General features: G+C 37.1%; 1 protein-coding gene across 5 annotated transcripts in view; it reads left to right on the forward strand.

Moving 5' to 3' along the window:
- PARG (poly(ADP-ribose) glycohydrolase) overlaps positions 1-22,743 on the forward strand; it is a 113,428-nt gene that overhangs the window by 14,201 nt on the left and 76,484 nt on the right. For all 5 annotated transcript variants that reach the window (XR_011423945.1, XM_001500120.7, XM_005602716.4 and 2 more), the window contains 2 exons: positions 66-149; positions 5,086-5,160. Coding sequence is in view for 4 of the 5 variants with exons in the window: in XM_001500120.7 (XP_001500170.2) it covers positions 66-149; positions 5,086-5,160 (159 nt within the window). In the remaining variant the exon portion in view is untranslated. The remainder of the gene's footprint in view (positions 1-65; positions 150-5,085; positions 5,161-22,743) is intronic.

A 22,743-nucleotide genomic window follows, 5' to 3' on the forward strand; every position in this document is an offset into this window, starting at 1 on the left:
TTATGATTCTGTGATGCAAAAGAACTTCGAGTAGTTTCCCCATTTGTTTTTCCTTTTCCTTAAAGAATGGTGAGCGAACTGCGGGGAGCCGGTGGGAGCTCATTCAGACGGCACTTCTCAACAAATTCCCACGACCCCAAAACCTGAAGGTATGTTCTTTTTGCTGCTCTTGCCTCTTACATGTCTTAGAGATGGGACCAGTGTCTCCTCCCTCAAAGACATTTTTTGATCTTTAATAGACTCAGGTAACAACATTATTTGTATGCAATAGTGCTTGCTTGCTGAGGAAGTCTCTTTAGAGACATTCTTGGTTTCCACTCCATCACTAGCAAATGAGTAGAAGCATTGAGAGTTGTAAATGACTTGCCTGGAGCCACACAGAGTAATTTGGAGAACCAGGAATAAGACCTCTGTTTCTTGATTCCCCATCCAATTTCCTTCAGTCCAAGTTTCTCTTTTATTTTTGTTTTAGAATTATGTTTCTGAAATGCCTTTAAAAGTAAATCAAGAAAGAATTATGACTTGAACAATATTTGCCCAAAGGGAAGCTGAGTTTCCTAATGATTAAAGTATACATTAAGTATTCTATTTTTTATTGCTCTTAATATAGCTTCTAGCAGTTTAATAATTTATTAATCATACTTTGGCAATAATTTAGTTTTTGATTTTTTTAATATTTCACTTAAGACTAAGGGCAACCATTAGATTGTTTTTCTAATATCTGAAATATGAGTGAGTATATGTTTAGTTTTGGAACTGTGGCCATATAAGCTTTTAAAATTTTTATAACTATAAACACTAACAGATGTTTCTATACTTCTGTGAAAATGGGTTTCATTTTCTTTGAGACTGAATTTGCTGTGTACAGTTTCTCAGGTTTTATACTGTTTTTCCATTTATACTTACAGGTTATCCTTAAACTTTCTGTACCTTTTTTGTAGCTCCTCGTTTTTTTTTTCTTAACACGAAAGACATTGATATGTTGTACCATAATGTATTTTGAAAATTTCAATCCTTAGGGATAGTGTTTCTCAATCTTGTACTCCTTTTAAATGAAAGAAATTCTCAAGGTTTGCCAGAGTTTACTTATTTTTATTAGTATAATGTTAATTACATATGTACAAACGTAAAACTAAATACATACTCTTTATACTTACAGTGTACAGCTCTATCAGTTTGATTTTTTTCCATTTTAAGTGTTAGGAACCATCATTGGAGTTGTGCTCATTATCACGGTGAAAACAATTTGTAGTCACCATTCCCTTTTTGCACAGAAGTTTTTTAATCACTGATCTGAACCCCTGAATAGTATGCTGAGGAACTTTAAAAAATACTCTATAAAGAAAAAAATTCTTCATTTTGTCTTTACTACTTTTCTTACTAATCATAGACTGTTGGTGGATACAAAGATGGGATCTGTATACAAAACATCAGCTTTCAAATAAATATGACAGTGACCACTTTGGGCTAAGTTCTTTAGAATTTGACATTCCTGTGCTGCAGTGTATCTTAGGATGGCTCAATCTTTACATCATTTTTATCTCTTTAAAGTACCAGCCTTCATTTCTACAGTGTATTGTCTTTTGGCCCATGTATCCCAAAACCACAATTATAAACTGACAAACACAGAAGCAGGCCACCCGAAAATACTATCCAGACTCCATTTGAGAAACCCTGTCTTAGGGCCTTTATGGCCTTATAAATAGGATTATTAAGAATTTTCATATTTTTTATTTAAGTGTAAGTACAGAATAATCATACTGTTCTAAATTACATTGTCTGCTCACCTCTTTAGCAGTTCCTTACTGTGCCGTGATTACTTTAGGAAGGGGTAATTGCTTTAATCTGAATTTCCCTTTCTTGTTCATTTTATGGTAGATTCAACAGAGCAGAGTAATCCACCGAGATTTTCTTCTATCTGCTTATGGTAATTGTTTCCTTTGCTGAAAGAACACTGTGAGAGGGAGGGGGAAACATTCAGTCCCTCTTACTGAATATAATCATCTTTTCTGCTGTTTTTATGCCATTTGATGTTGACTTAGGAGGGATTCGACATGTTAAGTTTAAAAAAGGAGGGTGCTGGCCCAGTGGTGTAGTGGTTAAGTTCACATGCTCTTCTTTGGTTGCCAGGGATTCGTGGGTTTGGTTCCCCGGTGCAGACCTGCACACGGCTCATCAGGCCATGCTGTGGTGGTGTCCCGCATACAAAGTGGAGGAAGATTGGCACAGATGTTAGCCCAGGGCCAGTCTTCCTCACCAAAAAAAAAAGATAAAATTTAAAAAAGGACCAGTATCGGGGCCAGCCCGGTGGCCAAGTGGTTAAGTCCACAAGCTCCGCCTCAGCGGCTCAGGGTTTTGCCGGTTCGGATCCAGGGTGTGGACATGACACCGCTCATCAGGCCATGCTGAGGTGGTGTCCCACATGCCACAACTAGAAGGACCCACAACTAAAAAAATATACAGCTATGTCCTGGGGGGCTTTGGGAGAAGAAGGAAAAATAAAATCTTTGAAGAAAAAGGAACAGTGTCCTCAAAAGTTGAATTACACAGTGATGTTTCTCTAAATGGTGTGCCTGATAATTTGCAAAGAATGGATTTCTTTGTGCTTTAACTAATTGTGCTAATTATGAGCTAGGGAAACCTCATTTAGTCGTTGATAGCTAAGAATACAGAAGAGTATCCAGTTTTCCTGATGATAGAGACCTCGTGTTAGACTGCTTTTGAGACTTGAAGACTGATGGAAAAGTAAATACTAGTTAGGAGTTAATGCTAATTATAAAACCCCATTAAAGAATTAGAGTGTAAATGCTATTTAAAATCTTTTTCCTTACTAGCTTTGATGAATGCTTTAAATATGAGGAAATGCATCCTTTTAAAGTATGCAGTTTGATGAGGTTTGCATGTACCTGAGAAGCCCCTACTACAGTCCAGACGCAGAACGTTCCTGTTACCCTCCACGATTCTTCTTACCCCTTTGTGTGTTCACTTCCTCTGGCCCCAGACAGCTGGTGATCCGCTTTTTTCACTATAGGTTAGCTTACGTTTTACGTGAATGGAGTCACATAGTGTGTATGCAGTGTGTCTGGCTTCTTTCACTCAGAGTGAGGATCGTTGAGCTTCATCCATGTTGTTGAGTGTGTCAGCGGTTTGTTGCAGTATATGCCTTGTTTGTTCACTCACTTGTTGATAGACACTGTGATTTAATACTTTCTGTGAGGTTCTGAAATCAGGTACCAGTCATTAGAGAAAAATTCTTAAAATCTTTTCTTTTTTAATGGAAATTTTTATGTTATGGCTGTGAGAAAAAAATAAAAGCTTTTGTTGCCATGTTATTTTATGGTTGGTGCTTTTTCTTTTCCTTTTTGAAGAAACTTGGTTATCCACAACTCCAAGTAAATAATATGGATTTTTTTGGCTCAATTTTTAACCTAGTTGCTTTGTGGTTATTTATATGGGATGAAGGATGTTTCAGGAAGCTCCTTGGCAAGAGTATTAATTTTTTTAAAACTTATTCAGTGATGAGGAAATTTGGAAAGTTTAAATAGTCTAACAGCGTTTTTCAGACTTACTTATTTTTAAAAAATTTTGGGGTGTGTGTTACAAATGCAAATAGTTGATAAACTCTACATGTTACTTTATTAATATAATATGTACATTATAAAATATAGTCAAAATAGAAATTAAAAGGATGAGATGAAATATAATTATAAATAATATTTTTTTCTCTGTAACTAATGGATTGCCTTATGCATACCCCACTCTGGTGTTAAAAAAAAACAATTCAACTGAGTAAATTTTAAAGATCTTACTGGCTTTATTCAATGATTCTTGAATTGGGCAGCATCCATCTAGCAGACAGAAAGAAGCTCCGAGTTGCTGTGTTAAATGAAAGACTTTTATAGGCAGAAGGGAGCAGGAACAAAGAAGTTACATTAACAAAAAGTAGATTGGTTTTGGGGCCGGCCTGTTGGCACAGTGGTTAAGTTCACACGTTCCACTTTGGTGGCCTGGGGTTTGCCAGTTCATTTCCCGGGTGCAGACCTATGCACTGCTAGTCAAGCCATGCTGTGGCAGGCGTCCCACATGTAAAGTAGAGGAAGATGGGCACAGATGTTACTTCAGGGCCAGTCTTGCTCAGCAAAAAAAAGGAGAATTGGTGGCAGATGTTAGCTCAGGGCTAATCTTCCTCAAAAAAAAAAAAAGTAGATTGGTTATGGCCAGATCACTTTCGTTTAGGGCATGGCAGGGGTCTGTCAGGCAGATGGCCTAATTAGTGCTGACCAGGTGATTCCTGATTGACTGATTTAAGATTCCACTTCTGGGAGAGTCTGAAACTGTAGTTAAATTAATGTCGGTTTGGTGAGTTGCGGTTTAGTGCGAGTGACTCCGTTTTGGGCCGCTTTTCTTGTTTTTAACTCTGGTAACCAGGTAAGAGTATTGCCTATTCAGACAATTAAACATTCCACCAGTAGATGGCGTACTATTTTGACTTTTCACTGTACGTGAATATTTAATTCATGTGAACTGCTAGGGGAAGATAGGCATTTTATATGTAGTTTATAAAAATGGCTGATAATAAAGGAAAAAAGACCGTTTTATGCTTTAAGGCAATGTTTCTCAATCTTTTTTTCATTATTGCCCTCTCTTCCAGGGAGCCTTTTTAGACATTTTTTCCTAATTTACTCTCCCCATGAAATTTTAATACTACAAATACACTGTATATCTGTATGTATAATGTGACCCTATTGAGGGCCAGAAAGCATTATTATATTTAAACTTTTTTATCCCCAAGATCCAATTTTTGTTCACTTGGAGTGTATCACCTCTGTTTCGAATGCATGCTTTAGAGTAATGATGATATTTTTTCCACTATTACTTGACCTTTCTAATCTCATTTTTCTTAAGTGAATAATAAATTAGCATGCATTTTATTTGTTCATGGATGCTGATGTGGAGTAGCTAAGGACAGGAGGAAGCTGGTCCAGCGTTAAGGGATTTACTGGAAGTAGTTCATAAAGGAGACAGGCTATTCACAGATAATTCACTTGACTATATCATGAGATTTTGTTTATGCTTTTTCCATAGGATGCTATTCTGAAATACAATGTGGCATATTCTAAGAAATGGGACTTTACAGCTTTGGTTGATTTCTGGGATAAGGTAAAAGTATGCTTATTTCTTTAACTATGAAACTCTGTGACTCTTTTAACTATGACAACTCTAAGAAAGTTTGAGAAAAATACCCATAAGTGTGTCACACTAACACAGTCGTCTTTTATTTTTGTGAAAAATATGTCCTGTTATTTTATATGCATGTTTTAGGAGCTAATTTTGAATTTTTCTTTGTTCTCTCATAATGTGCATTTTCTGTTATATTGTTGTATCATTGTGATCCTTATCAATGGTTGCGTAGTATTTCAGGACTAGATTTAGAGAATTTAATAATTTCCGTATTCTCAAACATCTAAGTTGCATCCAGTTTTGCTTTGTTCTCATTTACACTGTAGTAATATCTTTACATACATCTGTATATGTATATATGTTTTCCCAAATTTGATTGTGTTTCTTTAGGTGATTCTAAGAAATTAGATGGTTAGGTCAAAGGGCACAAAACTTCTGTGGCCCTGGATTTATGCTGTAAAATCATTTTCCGTAGGAGACTGTAGCAATTTAGTATGCCATCAGCAGTGGATAAGAATACCACTTTCATAGTACTGTTAGAAGAATGGGCATCATCCCTTTAGAAAAAATGGCAGTGTACCTTTCTTTTTAACATTTTATTTTAGAATAATAATAGATTCATGAGAAATTGCAAAGAAATATACAAGAAGGTCCCACGCATGCTTTCTCCCACCTTCTCCAGTGTTGATCACTCAAATAAGTATAATACAATATCAGAACCAGGAAAATAATGTAAGAGCTTATTTAGGTTTTACCAGTTATACTTGTACTCATTTACGTGTGTAGTTATGTAACTGTAGCTTCATGTGGCTACCACTGCAGTCAAGATACGGAACTGTTCTATCACCACAGTACTCGCTAGTGCTGCCCGTTTTAGCCACATCAGCTCTCTCCTCACTCTGGCAAACACTAATCTGTTCTCCAGCTCTCTGTAATTTTATTTCAGAAAGGTTACAGTGTGTAACCTTTTCGAATTGCCTTTTGTCACTCAGCATAATTCCCTTGAATCCAGCAATAATAGTTCATTCATTTTAATTCTGTGATATAGATGTATCATAATTTGTTTAACCATAGGTGCATTTCAGGACATGTGAGTTGTTTCCAGTTTTTGGCTGTTACAACTAAAGCTGCTTTTAACTTTTGTAGGCAGATTTTTGTATGAATGTAAGTTTTTATTTCTCTGGGATAAATGCCAAAAGTCCAATTGTTGAATTGTTTGATAAACGTATTTTTAGTTTCAGGAGAAACTGCCAATATGCTATTGCTAGGTAGGTAAACCTCCCCAAGAAAAGATACTTTCCTATAAAATCTATTTTAAAAAAATTTTTATAATTTGCTTTTTCTGCTTACATTATTTTTAGTTATCCAGATTATTTATTCACTTATTAATAATAGAAACTGAAAGTAATTTTTGAAATGGAAACATTTTGCACTGAAATATTTTCAATATTATACAATTTTGATTTACCCAGTAAGGAATAATTATTGAACTTTGAACACGTCCTGTGTTTTTTTATATTGAGGCCTTTCCCTCTCTGGCCTTTTTTTCAAGTAAATAACTCTGTGAGGTAAATAAGATAGTTGTTACTATTCCTATCGTAAATGAGTAGTTGTGATTCAGAGGTAGGCTTTCTTGGCCAGAGTGACATAGTTAGTCCCAGGCAGGACAGTGTAACCCGATCGGTCTTTCCCCTCTTGCCTGCAGTCACAGTATGATGTCCTTCTGCACACACTCTCCCCTCCTACTTCTTGCCTCATCTTCTCTGTAATAAGAGACTGATATTTCCCCTTCCTCCACTTTTCTCTATTGAAATTCTGTCTCCCCAGACTCACATTTTCCTGTCTACTCCCTCCAAAGTGAGATGTCACTTTTCTTTGAATTTCCATGACAAATTTTTAAATTTGTCTTGTGGCACTCCCTCTCTTTGCCTTGCTTTATTCTTGATGAAATATTGACATCCTCTGGTAGGTTAAAAGTTATGTAGGGCAAGGGCTGGCCCAGTGGCGGAGTGGTTAAGTTCATGTGCTCTTCTTTGGTGGCCCGGGCTTCATGGGTTCAGATCCCAGGCGCAGATCTACACACTGCTCATCAAGCCATGCTGTGGCAGCATCCGACATACAAAAAAGAGGAAGATTGGCACAGATGTTAGCTCAGGGACAATCTTCCTCACCAAAAAAAAAAAAAAAAGTAAGTTACATGGGGCAGAAACTGTCTCCTTAGCTTTGTGTTTCCGTTAGCACTTGTACAATGTCTTACATATAGCGAGTGCTCTGTAAGTGGTTATGGACTGGATTCAACAGGAGATCAGGTCATCATATTGGTTTTCAGGGTTACAAAGGTCAGAAGAATATTATCTAGAAGTAACGGTTCAAGTTAATAAAAATTGTTATGTTTCTGATTCCTGCCCCCACTCCCTGCCCACGCATACAACACACCTAAATATAACAGACTCTTTCTTCTTGAGCATTTTTAGCTAGTGATGTTCCAGTGTTTTCGTCAGTTCATTTCCTGTAATATTACTGTACTGAAGATCTGTCTGTCCTCTGGGACTGCTGGTGGTAATCCAAAAGAAAGTAGTTGGTTAATTACGTTGTCAGGAATCAAACATTAAGATTTTTGTGAATCATTATAATTACTACCTCCTGTTAATTTGCAAGAGCCTGAAAATGTGAAAATGGACTTGACAGAGGTATAAATAACACCACCACTCCCTTTTTTCCAGAATTGTTTTGATTATCTCATAATGTGTTTGTGAGGCAGCATGATACACAGCAGTGGCTCTCAGATTTATCATCCATCTGAATCCTGGAGGGCTTGTTTAAAACATGGATTGCTGCCCACCACCGTCTCCGAGTTTCTGATTGAGGTCTGGGGTGGGACCTCAGAGTTTATATTTCTAACAGGTTGCCAGGTGGTGCTGCTGCTGCCAGATCTGGGGCCATGCTTTGAGAACTACTGGTGGAGAAAAGAGCATAGAATTAGAAATGAAAATCATGGATTCTTAGTGTCAACTAAGTGTAACCATGGGCAAGTGACATGACTTCAGCCTTCGTTTCCTCATTTGTTAAATTGACAAAATAATCACTTTATCCACCTTAATGGCATGTTTTAAAGATCCAGCTATGTATCTGAAATCACTTTTAAAATTCTAAAGTGATAATCAAATACGTTATTACTTTCTTAGCTCTGACAATAGTTTGTTTTGCTGCTTTAAAAAAAACGTTTTTTCAGGGCCAACCCTGGTGGCCTAGTGGTTAAGTTTGGCATGCCCCACTTAGGCAGCCTGAGTTCAGTTCCTGGGCGTGGACCTATACCACTTGTCAGTGTCTGTGCTGTGGTGGCGGCTCACATACAAACATAAGAGAGGAAGATTGGCAACAGATGTTAGCTCAGGGTGAATCTTCCTCAGCAAAAAAAAAAAAGTTTTTTTATCAACACATCTGAATTGCAGACGACTTAGAACATACAAAAAAGTAACGCAATAAAAACTGACCATGATTTTGCTACTCAGAAACAATCACTCTTAATATTTAAAAAAATATAATTCTAGCCACCTATGCATATTGAATGTGGAGTTTTGGAAAATGTTATTATTTTACAATGAGCATCTGGTGCCTGAATCTTTTGTCTGTTTCCTCAGAATAGATTCCTAGGAGTATAATTAGTGGATCAGAAGGTATGTTGGTTTTGAGGCCTTTGATACTGTGTATACTGCCAGCTTACCTTCCTAGAAGATTGTACAGGTTTTCAGTTCTCACCAGAGTTTGTGAGAGTCCTACGTCGCCATGCCCTCCTCTGTATATTTGCTTTCAAGTGTGATCAGTATCTTGTGCAGTATCTTCTGCAGAGCGAGGGCTTAATATGATTCTTAAATTTTTGCCTAAGAAAGTGTACCTCAGATATTCAAGCCTCTTGGAAAAGCAAATTTTGGTTAGGATAAAATAATTTTCTAGCAACTGTAGTGGTATCAGCGTGGGCTATGAGAGTTCTCCAACTTCAAGGACGTTACTTCTCAGACTCTGAATAGGTAATTTTACTAACAAAATATGAGGTTTATAATATAAATTATAAATTTGAAATTACTTGCTTACAAGTTTGAGATCATTTTTCTCCTGGGTATATCCTCTATATACTATATTTTTTCACAGACGTAAAGAAATGTGTTCAGTTACTTTTGAGGAAACGTGAAAAAAAGGAAATAGCATTTATCGAGGACATATGTGTACCAAAAGGAGTATGTCATTGAATTTAATCCTCAAACACTTGCAAAATGTAGGTAGCATGTTCAATTTAGAGAGGAAAATAGATTTAGACAGGTTAAATGGCTGAATCTGGATTTGAGCTCAGTTCAGTTCCAGCACAAAACAGGTCACCAGTAACTGCTCATTAAATACATGAAGGACTATTAGATTCCACAGCCTAGGTTCTTTTTGTTGTAATGATGTTTATCCCTTAAAGAACAGTGAACACCCTTATATGTAAGGCATTGTACTATAAAAGATACAAAATTGATTGACAGTCTTATCGTCAGAAAGCAGGGGACACTGGACATGTCCATAGATGACTGTAACAATTAGGCAGAGCGAAAGAGATGTTCTAGTAGAGTCTAGTGGGTCATAGAAGGTCAAAAGGTTTTATTTTGGGTCACTGGGCAAAAAGCATAGAGGACATAGTATTTGTGTGGTAGAGTGTAAAATGTATAGAGGAAAAATAGTTGAAGGAAATATATAGTACAAGTAGCCTGTTGAATGCACCTGCTCCTTTCATTTAGCATAATGTTCTACAAGATTCATCCATATGGTAGCATATATCACTACTTACACCTTTTTATTGGTAAATAATGTTCCATTGTATGGATATACCACTTGTTGTTTATCTGTTCATCAGTTGATGGACGTTTGGGTTGTTTCACATTTTGGCTGTTATCAGTAATGCTGCTAAGAACATTCATGTACAGGTTTTTGTGTGGGCATATGTTTCAGTTCTTGGAATTGTTGGGTTATGTAGTAACTCTTTGTTTAATATTTTAAGAAACTGCCAAACTGTTTTCCAGAGTGGCTGCATCATTTTACAATCTTACCAGCAATGCACAAGGGTTCCACTTTCTCCACGTCCTTACTTGTTAATGTGTTTCCTTTTGATTTTAGCCATTCTAGTTGGTGTGAAGTAGTATCTCATTGTGGTTTGATTTGCATTTCTCTAATAACTAATGATGTTGAGCATCTTTTCATGTGCTTACTGGCTGTTTGTATATCTTTCAAGCAATATCCATTTAAGTCCTTTGCCCTCTTTAAAATTGGGTAATTTGTCTTTCTGTTATTGAGTTCTAAGTGTTTATATATTCTGGATGCGAGTTCCTTATCAGATAAATGATTTGCAGATATTTTCCCCCATTTTCTGGGTTGTCTTTTTCATTTTCTTGATGGTGTCTTTTGAAGCACAGAAGTTTTTAATTTTGATGAAGTCTAATTTATCTATTTTTTTCTTTGGTTTTTGTTTTTGATTTCATATCTAAGAAGCTAATCCAAGGTGCCAAAGATTTACTCCTGTGTTTTCTTCTAAGAATTTTATGGTTGTAGCTTTTATGGGTCCATGACCCATTTTGAGAGAATTTTTGTATATAGTGTGAGTTAGTGGTCCAGTTTTATTGTTTTGTGTATGAATAGCCACTTGGTGTTAATTTTCATATATGATATGTAGTAGAGGTACTGTTTTTGCATGTGGATATCTGGTTGTCCCTGCACCATTTGTTGTTGTTGTTTTTTTTTTTTTTTAATTGAGTTAATGATAGGTTACAATCTTGTGAAACTTCAGTTGCGCATTAATGTTTGTCGTTCGTGTTGTAGGTGCACCACTTCACCCTTTGTGCCCACCCCCCCACCCCACCTTTCCCCTGGTAGCCACTAATCTGTTCTCTTTGTCCACATTTTTAAATTCCTCGTATGAGTGGAGTCATACAGACATTATCCTTCTCTAACTGGCTTATTTCACTTAACATGTCCCTGCACCGTTTGTTGAAAAGACTTTTCCATCCCTATTCAGTTGTCTTGGTACCCTTTCAAAAACCAGTTGACTATAAATGTGAGGATTTATTTCTGGCCCCTCAATTCTATTCTATTGACCTTATGGTTTTTATTGTCTGTATGTCTGTCTTTATGCCATTACCACACAATCTTGATTACTGTGGCTTTGTTGTAAGTTTTAAATTGGGAAGTGTGAGTCCTCCAACTTTGTTCTTTTTCTAGTTTATTTTGGCAATTTTGGATCTTTTGCATTTACATGTAAATTTTAGGGTATAGCTTGTTAATTTCTGCAAAAAAGTTAGCTGTGAAGGGCAATTTTTATAATCATATTAATAGAATCCAAAGTAATTCTGCATCTTGAGGTAGGACCAATAATTTCAGGGTTACCGTATTGAGCTTTTGACCCATATGATGTTTAAAGGCAGGCATAAAGTAAATAACACAAGCCTTATTATGCCTATTTCAGAATATCCTTGAATCTAGACGTCTCTCACTCTCACAGAGATGTAATTTTTGATGCAATGAGGTGACCAAACTGATATAATCTGTGTCACTTAAGTTATAACATATAGATGGTCTCTTTGCATTTTGTACTTTTCTGGGCTTAAATGGGATACAGTTGTTTATTTTGGTAAGAAGTAATGTTAGATTTGATACCTTGTGCTGGCAGTAAAACACAACTTTGGGTAAAATACCTGTCCCCTTGCTATGAGGTAAAGTAGTCATTTTTTTCCCTCCTCTTAATCAGACTACTCAGACAGGACCTTGTTTCCCCTTTGTCTGGTGACCTTGCCCAGAGCATTCCTGTAAGGGTAATATATAGCCAGTTTTGGTGTGTTTAGTGTAGACCGTAAATATGAGGTGATTACCAGGGTGCTGATGATATTTTTACAGTTCTTTAGAGAGAGGAGTCATTGCATTTTTGACCTTCTGATTTTTATTTACTTTCTAAACATACAGAGGGTTGGAGAAGTCCCCACAACTGTGCTAAATATTTATTTCTATTGTTTTCTTCAAGTCTTTGCCCATATATATAATATTTTATATCTAGATATAAAAGTATGTTTAAAATATTTTATGCTATATTATAAAATCTGTTACATAGCTTTCTCATTTTTTGTCTTAATGGTTGCATAATATTCCATCAAATTGATATATCATTTGCTCACCCATTGCAGTGTTAGAGATTGAAAGAAATCTATTTGTGTAAAGCATATCTAGAGATTCAGGGGTATTCTTCCCTGTGACTGTTTTTTATTCTCTCGTTGTCAGTGTGCTTAATGGAAGACCTTGGAAGTTTAATACAGTTGTATGTTTTCTTGTTCATCCAGTCCCCAAAGGTATTACTGTAGAGCTTTACCACATCATAGCCCACAGGGATAGCATTGCCCAGGCTTGCAGTGGTTAGTGAGAAGACGTAAGGGTTAGGTATATATGTGGGTGGGATTGGAGGAGAAAAAGGAGATCTTGGTGTAAGGGAAACAATTGTTTGGCTATGTTTTACATTATAAATAAATTATCTTTGCTTTGCATTATCTTTGTCCACATATTGGAGCAGGAGTGCTTCCTTAAAAAGGGTTCTTAAATGTTGCTTATTAACAGTATTTGGAAATTTTTTACTTAAACGTCACATTGAACTCTGAGTGGCTTACTTTGCCAAGGAAAAAAATAAACTTCCAATTTAACATCATATCAATTTTAATATTTTACAGTTAAATTTATTTTGAGGCTGTTAATATCTCCTTAAAACCCTTGCTTTGGCTAGTTTTGTGAGTAACAGATTTCATAACCAAACCACCTTTGAACAGGAGTCATTAATATTGATAGTCATTTAGTGTGATTCCATGTTACAGTTATTACCTATACACTGGTATCTAGTGCAAGAGGTGGTCCTGTACGTGAGCATCCTTATTTGGCATGGAAGTGAGGAGTATTACCTAGGCTTTTATTATTTTTCTCAGAGCCCAGCAAAGATCACAGAGATCAATCTGTTATTTTGTAATTTATAGTTAAATATTTAGGTGCTACTAAGTTGAACGAGCTGTTATTTAGTGTTTTTTTGCATCTTGAGTGCTAATATTGGTCTTCCTCGCTGCCAGCTGTTGGAAGTGCTAGGAACAAATAATCTGTTTTATGGCCCTCCTGTGTGGTGTTCCACAAAATTAAATTCAAACACTTCTATAATTTGTATTCTAAATGGACCGATATACTTATTGCTGGCATTTTTCACAGGAAAGTTTAACAAAATGTTCTATATATTAAGAAAGGTTCTCTATTAATCTGTTTTAGAGGTATTTTAAATACTTCCATCTTACAACACCTTTGGCACTATTTCTTTTCATTCTCAGTGAATGAACTTGTGAAATTTACATAGCACATTAAAGCCACAGTGATTGAAGTGGGGTGTTGGGGAAGTATGTTTAAGAGAGGTTACTTCTGTTTCTGTGATCCTGGCTTCTATTTCTTGACTTGGATGGTAGTTAGAAAAATGGACGTTTGCTTTATAATTATTCATTAGTGCGTGCATATATGTGTTATGTAGTTTTTGAATATATATTTCACAATAAATGTGACAATTTATTCAAAATAAGGGGCTTTAAATTCTAAAATTGATTTGTATAGCAAACTTTTTCAGCAAATAGATTAGTTATTGAAAGGAAACCTAAGGTTTTTAGTGACTATTTCATCTTCCTTTCCATGTTTAGTTTTATTTCCGGAATAGAAAAGATAGGAATGAATAGGCCTCTTCTTTCCTCACCTCTGTTGGTTTATCCAGTAAGGCTGCCATAAATAACAAAATGAGAGTTTGGGTTTTTTTTTTTATTACATCTGTGGCTGCTGAAAGTGGAGAGTGAGAGATAGGAATAGAGGAATGAAAAGACATTTAAAAATAAAAAAGAGAAAAATTTAGACTTTAAAGTAGAAAGGTTTTGTTGCTGTGATTAGCCTAGTAATATATTCCTCTTTGGAAGCCACAATTTAGGAGAAAAAAAATACAGCATGAAGTCTATACCTCAGGTCATACATGTACAATAAATTCTTCATTCCAACTTAGAAATTGTGCGTCTTTTGCCTTTGCTGTAGTTGCTACAATATATAGTTGTCCTGTCAGCTAGTGGCCTATCATTTGTCAGAGAAAGGCTGTGTAAAGCCTCTTTTCCTGTAAATGAGGGTATGTAAATCTATCAGTAATGAACTTGCATTCTTGCTTATGTGCTGCTTAATTTTAAAAGGTAAATGGGGGTCCTGTTGAGTTTTGTAGAATGTAAACTAGGTGGAGAAAATTATGATGTCTAAGTTATCTCTTCCTTCAGAGTTCTTCATGTGTGATTTTAAATTTTAAAAACAGGTACCTCAGAATGCGTTGTCCCCCAAATGAAGCATGTCCTGTTAAACCTCTGTTTAACTAAAATAACATTTTTGAACTCATGTGACCATGAGAAACTTTGAGAATTATGATTATTGACAGAACATCATTAGAAACTCAGAAAAAATAAATATAAGCTTGTATTAAAATAGATAACCAAAAAAGTCGTCTCATGTTTATAAAGTAATGGCTAGAAGAAATTGAGTTTTGATTCATATATTTATTATGTGATAAAAAGTTAAAATATAATATGTTGAAATTACTAGGCAAAAATCATAGCATAAATCACCTTTCATTAAATAGTATAAAACATAATAGTTTTATGTTTTGCATCACTTAAGCATCAGTGCGTTCATGTGTAAGTGGTACCCTGTGGTCTTCCTGGCCTTTTGGGGTGTGGCACACCCTCATGGGCAGCTTATCTAATTATAACTGTTATCGAATGTACTTAGTATTTTTTGTGTATTAAAAATTTTAGAGCAAAAATATTAGAGGGTTTTTTTTCTTTCTTCCTTCCCCTCTCCCCCCATCAGAATCTCTTATAAACATTTCATGGAATGGTAGTGGTTTTTAGAATAGTTTGGGAAAAACTGACATAAGGCAACAGGTGGTTGTAACCACTGTTTCAAATCAGGACAGATTTCTTTAGCCAGTAGCCAGTAAAGATTGTGGCCTTCCACAATAGCCTTGTTTTTTTTTTTTGGAAATGCAGGAGTAAGTTTCTGAATGTATATAAACACATTACTCTTTAGCTTCCAATTCCAAATGGAATTTTTCATAGCTAATCTATTTTTTGGATCTTTCTTCAAAGCTTAAAAGATTTAAAGTGTCCTTGTTATATTTGTCATAAAGAGCCTGTGGCAAATTCCTAATCAAATGAAAGCAGCCTTGAATGTTTCATAAGTCTACGACTAATGTCTTTATCTCTCTAGCTTTCGACCCTCTGATGTGGAGTTCAGTGGAAATTTAACCTTTTTGGACTTCTTCCCTTGGTGACTCACAGTCTCTAGAATCAATAAGGTCTGCATTGCTTTACGGTTTGATTTAATTGATTTCTTGAGAACTGTAGAAGCCAAAAGAGAGCTCCTACACGGAGCTCCTACCATAGTGGTTCCGTGGTAGCTTTATCTACTAAGGACTGGTCCAATAGTCTTCTCCATATTTTACTGTTAGTACTAGTCGTGAAAACTACTTATCCATGATTTATTGCCATGATAATGACAGGTGATGATTAACTGCACGAGGCAGTCAGATTCCAAGCTGTCAGCAATTATTCTTTATAGTGTTTAAGAAGTTTTTAGTAACCTGAGGAGCATAGTACCTTGTTGCCTCAAATGCCCTTTGATTACATGAAAAGGACTATAAAAAGACATTTTCTGCAACAAGAACCATTTCCAGCGTTGTGAAATATGGAATATTTTCAAGTGAACTCCCAAGTGATGCTGCTGGTCTAATTCACCTCAGCCCTGGGAAGCCCAGCTCAGAGATAAACAAGGTGTCTTAATCCATTCAGGCTGCTGTAGCAGAACACAACAGACTGCGTGGCTTATAAAGACCGGATATTTATTTCTCACGCTTCTAGAGGCTGGCAAATCCAAGATCAAGACATTGGCAGATTTGGCATCTGGTGAGGACCTGCTTCCTGATTCATAAATGGCTGTCTTCTTGCAGTGTCCTCACAAGGCAGGAGGAGCAAAGGAACTCTCTGAGGTCTCTTTTGTAAGGGCACTAATCTCATTCATAGGGCTTCACCTTCCTGACCTACTCACCTCCCAAAGACCCTACCTCCAAATACCATCACGTAGGAGGAATAGGTTTCAACATATGAATGTGGGGGACACAAACATTCAGTCTATAGCACAAGGGCATTTTCCTTTGGGAGTGGAATGTTCAAAGTGCTACTGTCACAGCTTACTGGCTTTAGCAGCCATTTATCAGTCTCTTTCCCCATAGTTGACTTCTGTCTCCCTTTAAAATTCTTTCCTTCTTCCTAGCTTACTCTTTAAGTTGTAAACCATTTCAGCTTTGCTTTACTTGCAAACTCTTATCCATTCTGGACTTAGCCCTATCTCCTCTCAGACTTACCCCTTCTGCAAGATCCCTCTTGTAGATAATCTCCTCAGTGTTTGCTAAAACATTGTATTTGGTTATCTGTGGTAGAGACAGTGGAAGCGCTTATTATTAGGAGCTTTACTATTTCCTAAGTACAATTTAAGCAGTATATTTTATCTCCTTTAATTCTCACAACTACTGCATTAGGTAGACATTATTAATATTTCCATTTTACAAATGAAGAACTGAAAACCAAGGCTTAGGGAGTTGGAGTAACTTGCCCAAGTGACGAAGCCAGGATTTCCACCCAGGTGCCTCTCATTCCGGAGTCTAGCTCTTAACTACTATACTCCATTGTGGTAGTTCTCATCATGAGTGATTCTGCTTCCCAGGGGACTTTCAGCAATGCCTAGAGACGTTTTTGGTTCTCACAGCTGGGAGGGAGGTGCTACTGGCTTCTGGTGGGTAGAGGCCATGGATGCCATTAACATCCTACAGTGAACAGGAGGACACTCTCCATAACAAAGAATTATCCAGCCCAAAAGGCCAAGAGCTAATAACCCTTTCTACTACAGTGGTTCTCAAGGTGTGCTCTTTGAACCAGCAGCAACAGTGTTACCTGGGAACTTGATAGAAAAGTAAATTCTTCTGCCTCAACCTAGACCCACTGAATTAGAAACTCTGGGGGCAAGGCCCAGCCATCTCTGTTTCCACAAGCCCCCAGCTAATTCTGATGTACCTGAAAGTTTGAGAACCACTGCTCCATTCTAACATCTCTCTCAAATCTCTCCGTGAATAGTACCTGTCCTTCAACTTCCTTACCTTAGCTGAAGCAGCTTTTCTTATTGGCAGTTTTTCCTTCTCATTTGAGAAGTCCCATTTGGGACTTGTTAGAATGACGAGGAGTTGTTGCTTTCCTCAGCCCCCTGCTGCTGATTTCTGTTCATTGTTGAATTGTTTAACCCTGTTTCAGATCTGTGAACACCCAGGGTGATACTTGTAGAGCTGGGCTGAGGTGGGTCTCATCTTTTTATCTGTGCACTGTGGTGCATGCCGTCAGAGCCAGCCCTTGGCTTAGCACCTAGAGAGGAACTGAGTCAGTCAGACACAACACCCAAATGTTAGGTCAGCTGGAAGTGTTTCAGGAAAGGGGCAGAATCATCATAGAAACCAGTTAAATAAAGCTAGGGAGGCCTGATAAGTTCAAAGATTTGAATTACAGGTACAAAGAAGAGGAGCTTAGAAAAATCCTCTAGAAAAAGGTGGCTTTAGTAGCCTGTTGCCTTAGATCTGGTATCATTTAAAAGCACTGACTTAGGGAGGACACCTACCAAGGTCCACTGGCCTCTGTTCCTTTGAATCCTTCACCATCTGGTTGTATCTCCTTTTCTCTTTCATGTTATCTGCCCATCTTTGACGCCTCTTTTCCTCTCAGCCCTATTACCTGACATCAACTTGGGCAGCTTTGGTTGGTATTCATGTTGATGACCCATGTACTAGTCTGACTCCAGTCTGTATGTGAGACCCGCTACTGTGTTTACCTGTATGACCACGTATGATCACAGATTGGACCCCCTAGGCCAGTTCCTTCTCTAAGATCATGAGTTCTGAATTTCTCTCCTACCGTAGCCTTAATTTTCTACTCACTTCTTCTTCTGCTTATCCTCACTGTTTTTAAGGCTACTGCTTCTATCCCTTTTCTTCTGGGCCCCTGTTTCCCAGGTTGTTTTTCTCAAATACTTTGTAAATAAAAGATTGAATGGTCAAATTAGTATGCTGCATATTATATCCTCCTACTGGGAATGGTTCTGAGAAGTCTTACAGTAAAGAACCCTGCTTAGTTTTGGTTAACTAGACATTTTTCCAAACTTACTTATAAACAGAACCGCTTTCTGTGTAACAGCTTATGATTTCCCTGGTAGCTAGTATTCCATGGAACACACCTTGCAAAACAGTTGTAATCTGTTGTAATGTATTCCTGCCTTCCTATCTCTTCCTGTCCAGCCTGGTACCTATAGTCTACTTTTTCATCTAGATCCTTCGTGACGTTTCTTGTCAGCTAGTTTTCAGCTCTGATAGCATCCAGCTATGTGCTTCCTTTGCTCTTAAGTTGAGGATGATACTGAAAAAAAGGAAGGGAGGGAGGGAGGAAGGCAGGAAGTAAAACATAAATCTTACTGATAGGCCTCACTGAGAGTTCGTGTTATTGAATCTTAACTTGGCCTTTGGTTCTTTTTGCCGTCTTTTATATATTTCCTCCTTACTCTGTGGTTCTGAACTTTTTCATTATTTTCTAGTCCTCACCCACACTCTCCTATGCACTGCTCTTACTTCACACCTCATTGAGAGATTTGAGACCATCTAAAAGGTAAATTCTTTGAGTTCCTTCATTTTAGGTTTTCAGTATTCTTCATCTCTTTCTTGTTATCTCAAAGGAAAAGCTAGTCTTAATCCATTCCTTAAACTCAGCATGTCCAAAACAGAATTATCCTTTAGGGTACATATGTCATTGTATCTTTTCTGGCCTCATCCTTCTTCCCCCAAGCCTGGTTAATGCTGGCTTGCCTGTTAGTGTTTAGTGTAGCTGTCACTTGACTTTTACTTGTCCATCTCCTATACTCTTCCTTGAAGGAGGCTGTGATTTGTACCTTGTTATGTCCCTATCACTTCGCATAGTGCCAAGCTTTAAATACCATTTAATACTGGGCACACTCATATCTTATCTTCAGCTCTCTCTGTTGGCTTCTTTTATTAAGACACAATGATTTTACTTCCTGAACACTTGTTGAGTCTCACCACTGTTTCTATCACACTTGTCTGATCCATGCCGTCATCATGACTCAGATGCTATATTGCCAGAGTCATCCAGCTGACCTCTGTGTACAATGTTGCTCCCTTCAAATCCATCTTTCGTGCTGCTCACACTTAGAGAGCTATCTGAAGCGTGTTTCTTAAAACCTTCTGTGGCACCTCATCTATTTTCAGCTCTGGGTGAAATTTATGTATTCCATGGCCTTGCTTCTCCCCACCTTTCCAGCATCATTTCTTGCCACTTTCCTGCTCCAAACCTGGTATTCTAATGACTCTGAATTGCTTATTGTTCTCTGTCATGCTCTTGCTTGCTCTTAATTTATCCTTCTAGACTCAGCTCAGTCTTTATCCTCTCCAGGAGCTCTTTTCTGTCCTCTCAGCCTCTAATCAAAGCTTCTCTCTGTGCTCGCAGTAGTACCTCTGCATACCTCCATGAACTTGCCAAATAATGCATCACTTGTGTATGGAATGTCTACATCCTTCACGAGGCTGAACTACTTCAGGGCATCTTAATGTTTTCTGGCTTGTGGCTGGTGCTCAGTAAATGTTTCTTGAACTAACTTCAAGATTATTCAAGGAGAGTAGATCAACAAACAGAAGTGTAAGTCTAAAGCCATAGTCTCTTACTGAAAGATTTAGGAACTATTTGTGTGAAGTAAAGTGATAGTTAACCATTTGAGATTGGCAGTTGGTAGAGAGAAAAGATGAGGCCAGTACACGTAACCCTTATGGCTGTTTATATGATATTTTTACCCTAAAAAATAGTAAGTTTCTAGAGGACAGAGACCTTGCATTTTTACCTTTGTGTTTACTCCTCACAGTACTCAATATGGTGTCCTGGGCAAAGTGGGCACTGAATATATGCTTGAACTAAACAGCAACATACTGCTAAAGTTAAGTGTAAAGTAGAGGCTGGACCTATGGGGCTGTTCTCTTTCTTGGATTTTTGAGCTCAGCTAGTCCACAGTTCAGGGTCCCACTTACCTTTTTATTCACTACATGTAAGAAAAGAATGAATGCCTCAGAAGATTGAGCCTGAGCTCTTAATCTGTTTTATTTGATGTAGGTAAATGCTATATCAGTTGTCACATGTCTTCAGTTTTATGTAGGCTATAAAGCCAAAATTATTTCTAAAGGATATTTGAGCATTTTCAAGCTAATCTGTATTTTAAAATGAATTGCAGTTACCAAAAGTAGCCCGATGCAACTGAATAAAATTAGGTGCATTTAAAAATCCCCAAACAAAGAGGTACAGATTTAGTCGTGTGTATTTGTACCATTCAGCTGTACATATGTCTAGGAACCTCTGAACCTTCCTTGGATTGCTCTGGGGACTATTTCATTGGAGTGGAGTAGCAAGTAGGACTAGATTTCTGTTGTCCCAACAGTAGCTACTAGCCATAGATGGCTATTTAAATTAAATTAATTAAAGTGAAATAAAATTTAAAATTCAGCTGTTGGGTCACACTAGCCACATTTCAAATGCTCAGTCAACAGGTGTGGCTGGTGGCTACCATCTTGGACAGCACAGATATAGAACGTTTTCATGACTGCAGAGAGTTCTGCTCCACACTGGTCCAGGTCGTCTCTAACGTTCTCTCTGCATCTGACATCTTGCTAGTCTGGCTACCTAGAAGCTACTGCTGGTCAGATCTCACAGGGAACTTCAGAGATTTGTCAACATTCTTTGATCACATTTAGAATTTTTTCTAGATTGTATATTACCTGAAGTAATTGGGTTATTGAGTAAAACTTGGTCAATTTTTGAAAAAGATATTTTCATTGTAACAGCATTTGTTTTAACTACCAATGCACTTGCATTATTATTTTTTCTCCAACAAATCTGCCACCAGAGGGTGCCCTCAAACCTTTTGGGGAAAACTGTGTTTGTTTCACCCTTATTGATGAGTGAAGTTTGAACTATAATATTGATTATTAATTCATACTGGATAATTTAAGAATTAAATTATTAAGCACTATAGTATATAAGTATGCACATTATTTGGTATGTATGGCAAATTATTTTTCAAGTGATGGGAGTGTGAGAAGCTATCATTGAACTATCTTGATAATTAAAAGTAAAAATAAGTAGTTTTAAAGGATATCTTATAGTTCAAAAAATATTCTTATTAAATTTAAAAGTGTAAACTATGGTAAAAGATTGGAATTATTGCTCACTTATATTTCTTGGACAAAGTCAGTCCTTTTTGCTTTTCTGACTAGGAAACTTACATTACCGTTAACTATTTCTCTGAAATCTTGTCATGTTGAGTTTGATTGCTTGTCTATAAAAGATGGATAATAGTGTGACTATACGGTGTTGAAAATATCTGTTGGCCTGTATGTGATAGCGTTGTGGTTTGCTGGTGCTTGCGAAAGTGATTGATGGATATGGCCATGTAGTCACGCAGTAATAGAAGTGAGAGATGAGAAGGACCTCTCAGAACACCTTGTGGTAGTGTGGGGTTATTCCCTAAAGAACAATCATTTACCATAACAGGACTGAGAAGAAAATTCTTCTTTGGAGACAGAGTATGATGAGGTTGTTATTATGTTTTGTCCTTTCTAAGGTGAGGATACTCAGCTTTTTATTATTAACATGAAAAAAGATAGTGATTATCAGTAAATACTCTTGAAAAGAGCTTCCTTCATGTTTCATAAACGTACAGAATTCTCTTCTTTGTATTTAATCTAATGAAATTTGTGTAGGAAATAGTGTAGCCATTTTCGATAAGAAGCGTATTTTGTTTCAAGAACTGGATGAAGGCATTCTTCCTAAATTGGTTGTGTTCCCAGATTAGTTGTTAATTATTTGGATTTTGGAGAACATAATAGTGAAATTCCACACCCATCTACAAAAGCCTGTGAATTTTAAGCCACTGTTGGCTTGTTTTCCAAAGTGAGAAACTAGTGCAGAGTTGTGTCATGAGAAACAGAACAGCCATGGGGGAGACTGGTGGTGGAGTTACGGTGAGGGCAGGCAGGAGCGTTCTTGAAGCTTCGTTCCTCCTTCTATTCCCTGGACTGGCTAGTAAGAGGTTGGCTGTGGGTTTGGAGAGTAAGAATAAAAGGAGATTCCAATGCTTAGCACTCTTTCTCCTTTTTTTCTCCTTCTGCTGGCAGCCAGTGATGGGGAGGAAAAGGAAGTGTCTATAGCAGTCTGATTTATCTCATATTAAACAACTGTCAAATTAATATAATGATAGATACAGATTATTTCCAGTGTAAGTTACAGGACAAATACTTTAGAGTCTCTTTTGTATTATCCTTAAAACAAATCATTTCAAATGCTTATAAAGAGCTGTGAT

Source organism: Equus caballus, chromosome 1, assembly GCF_041296265.1.
Source record: "Equus caballus isolate H_3958 breed thoroughbred chromosome 1, TB-T2T, whole genome shotgun sequence".
In the NCBI taxonomy this organism is placed as follows: Eukaryota; Metazoa; Chordata; class Mammalia; order Perissodactyla; family Equidae; genus Equus; species Equus caballus.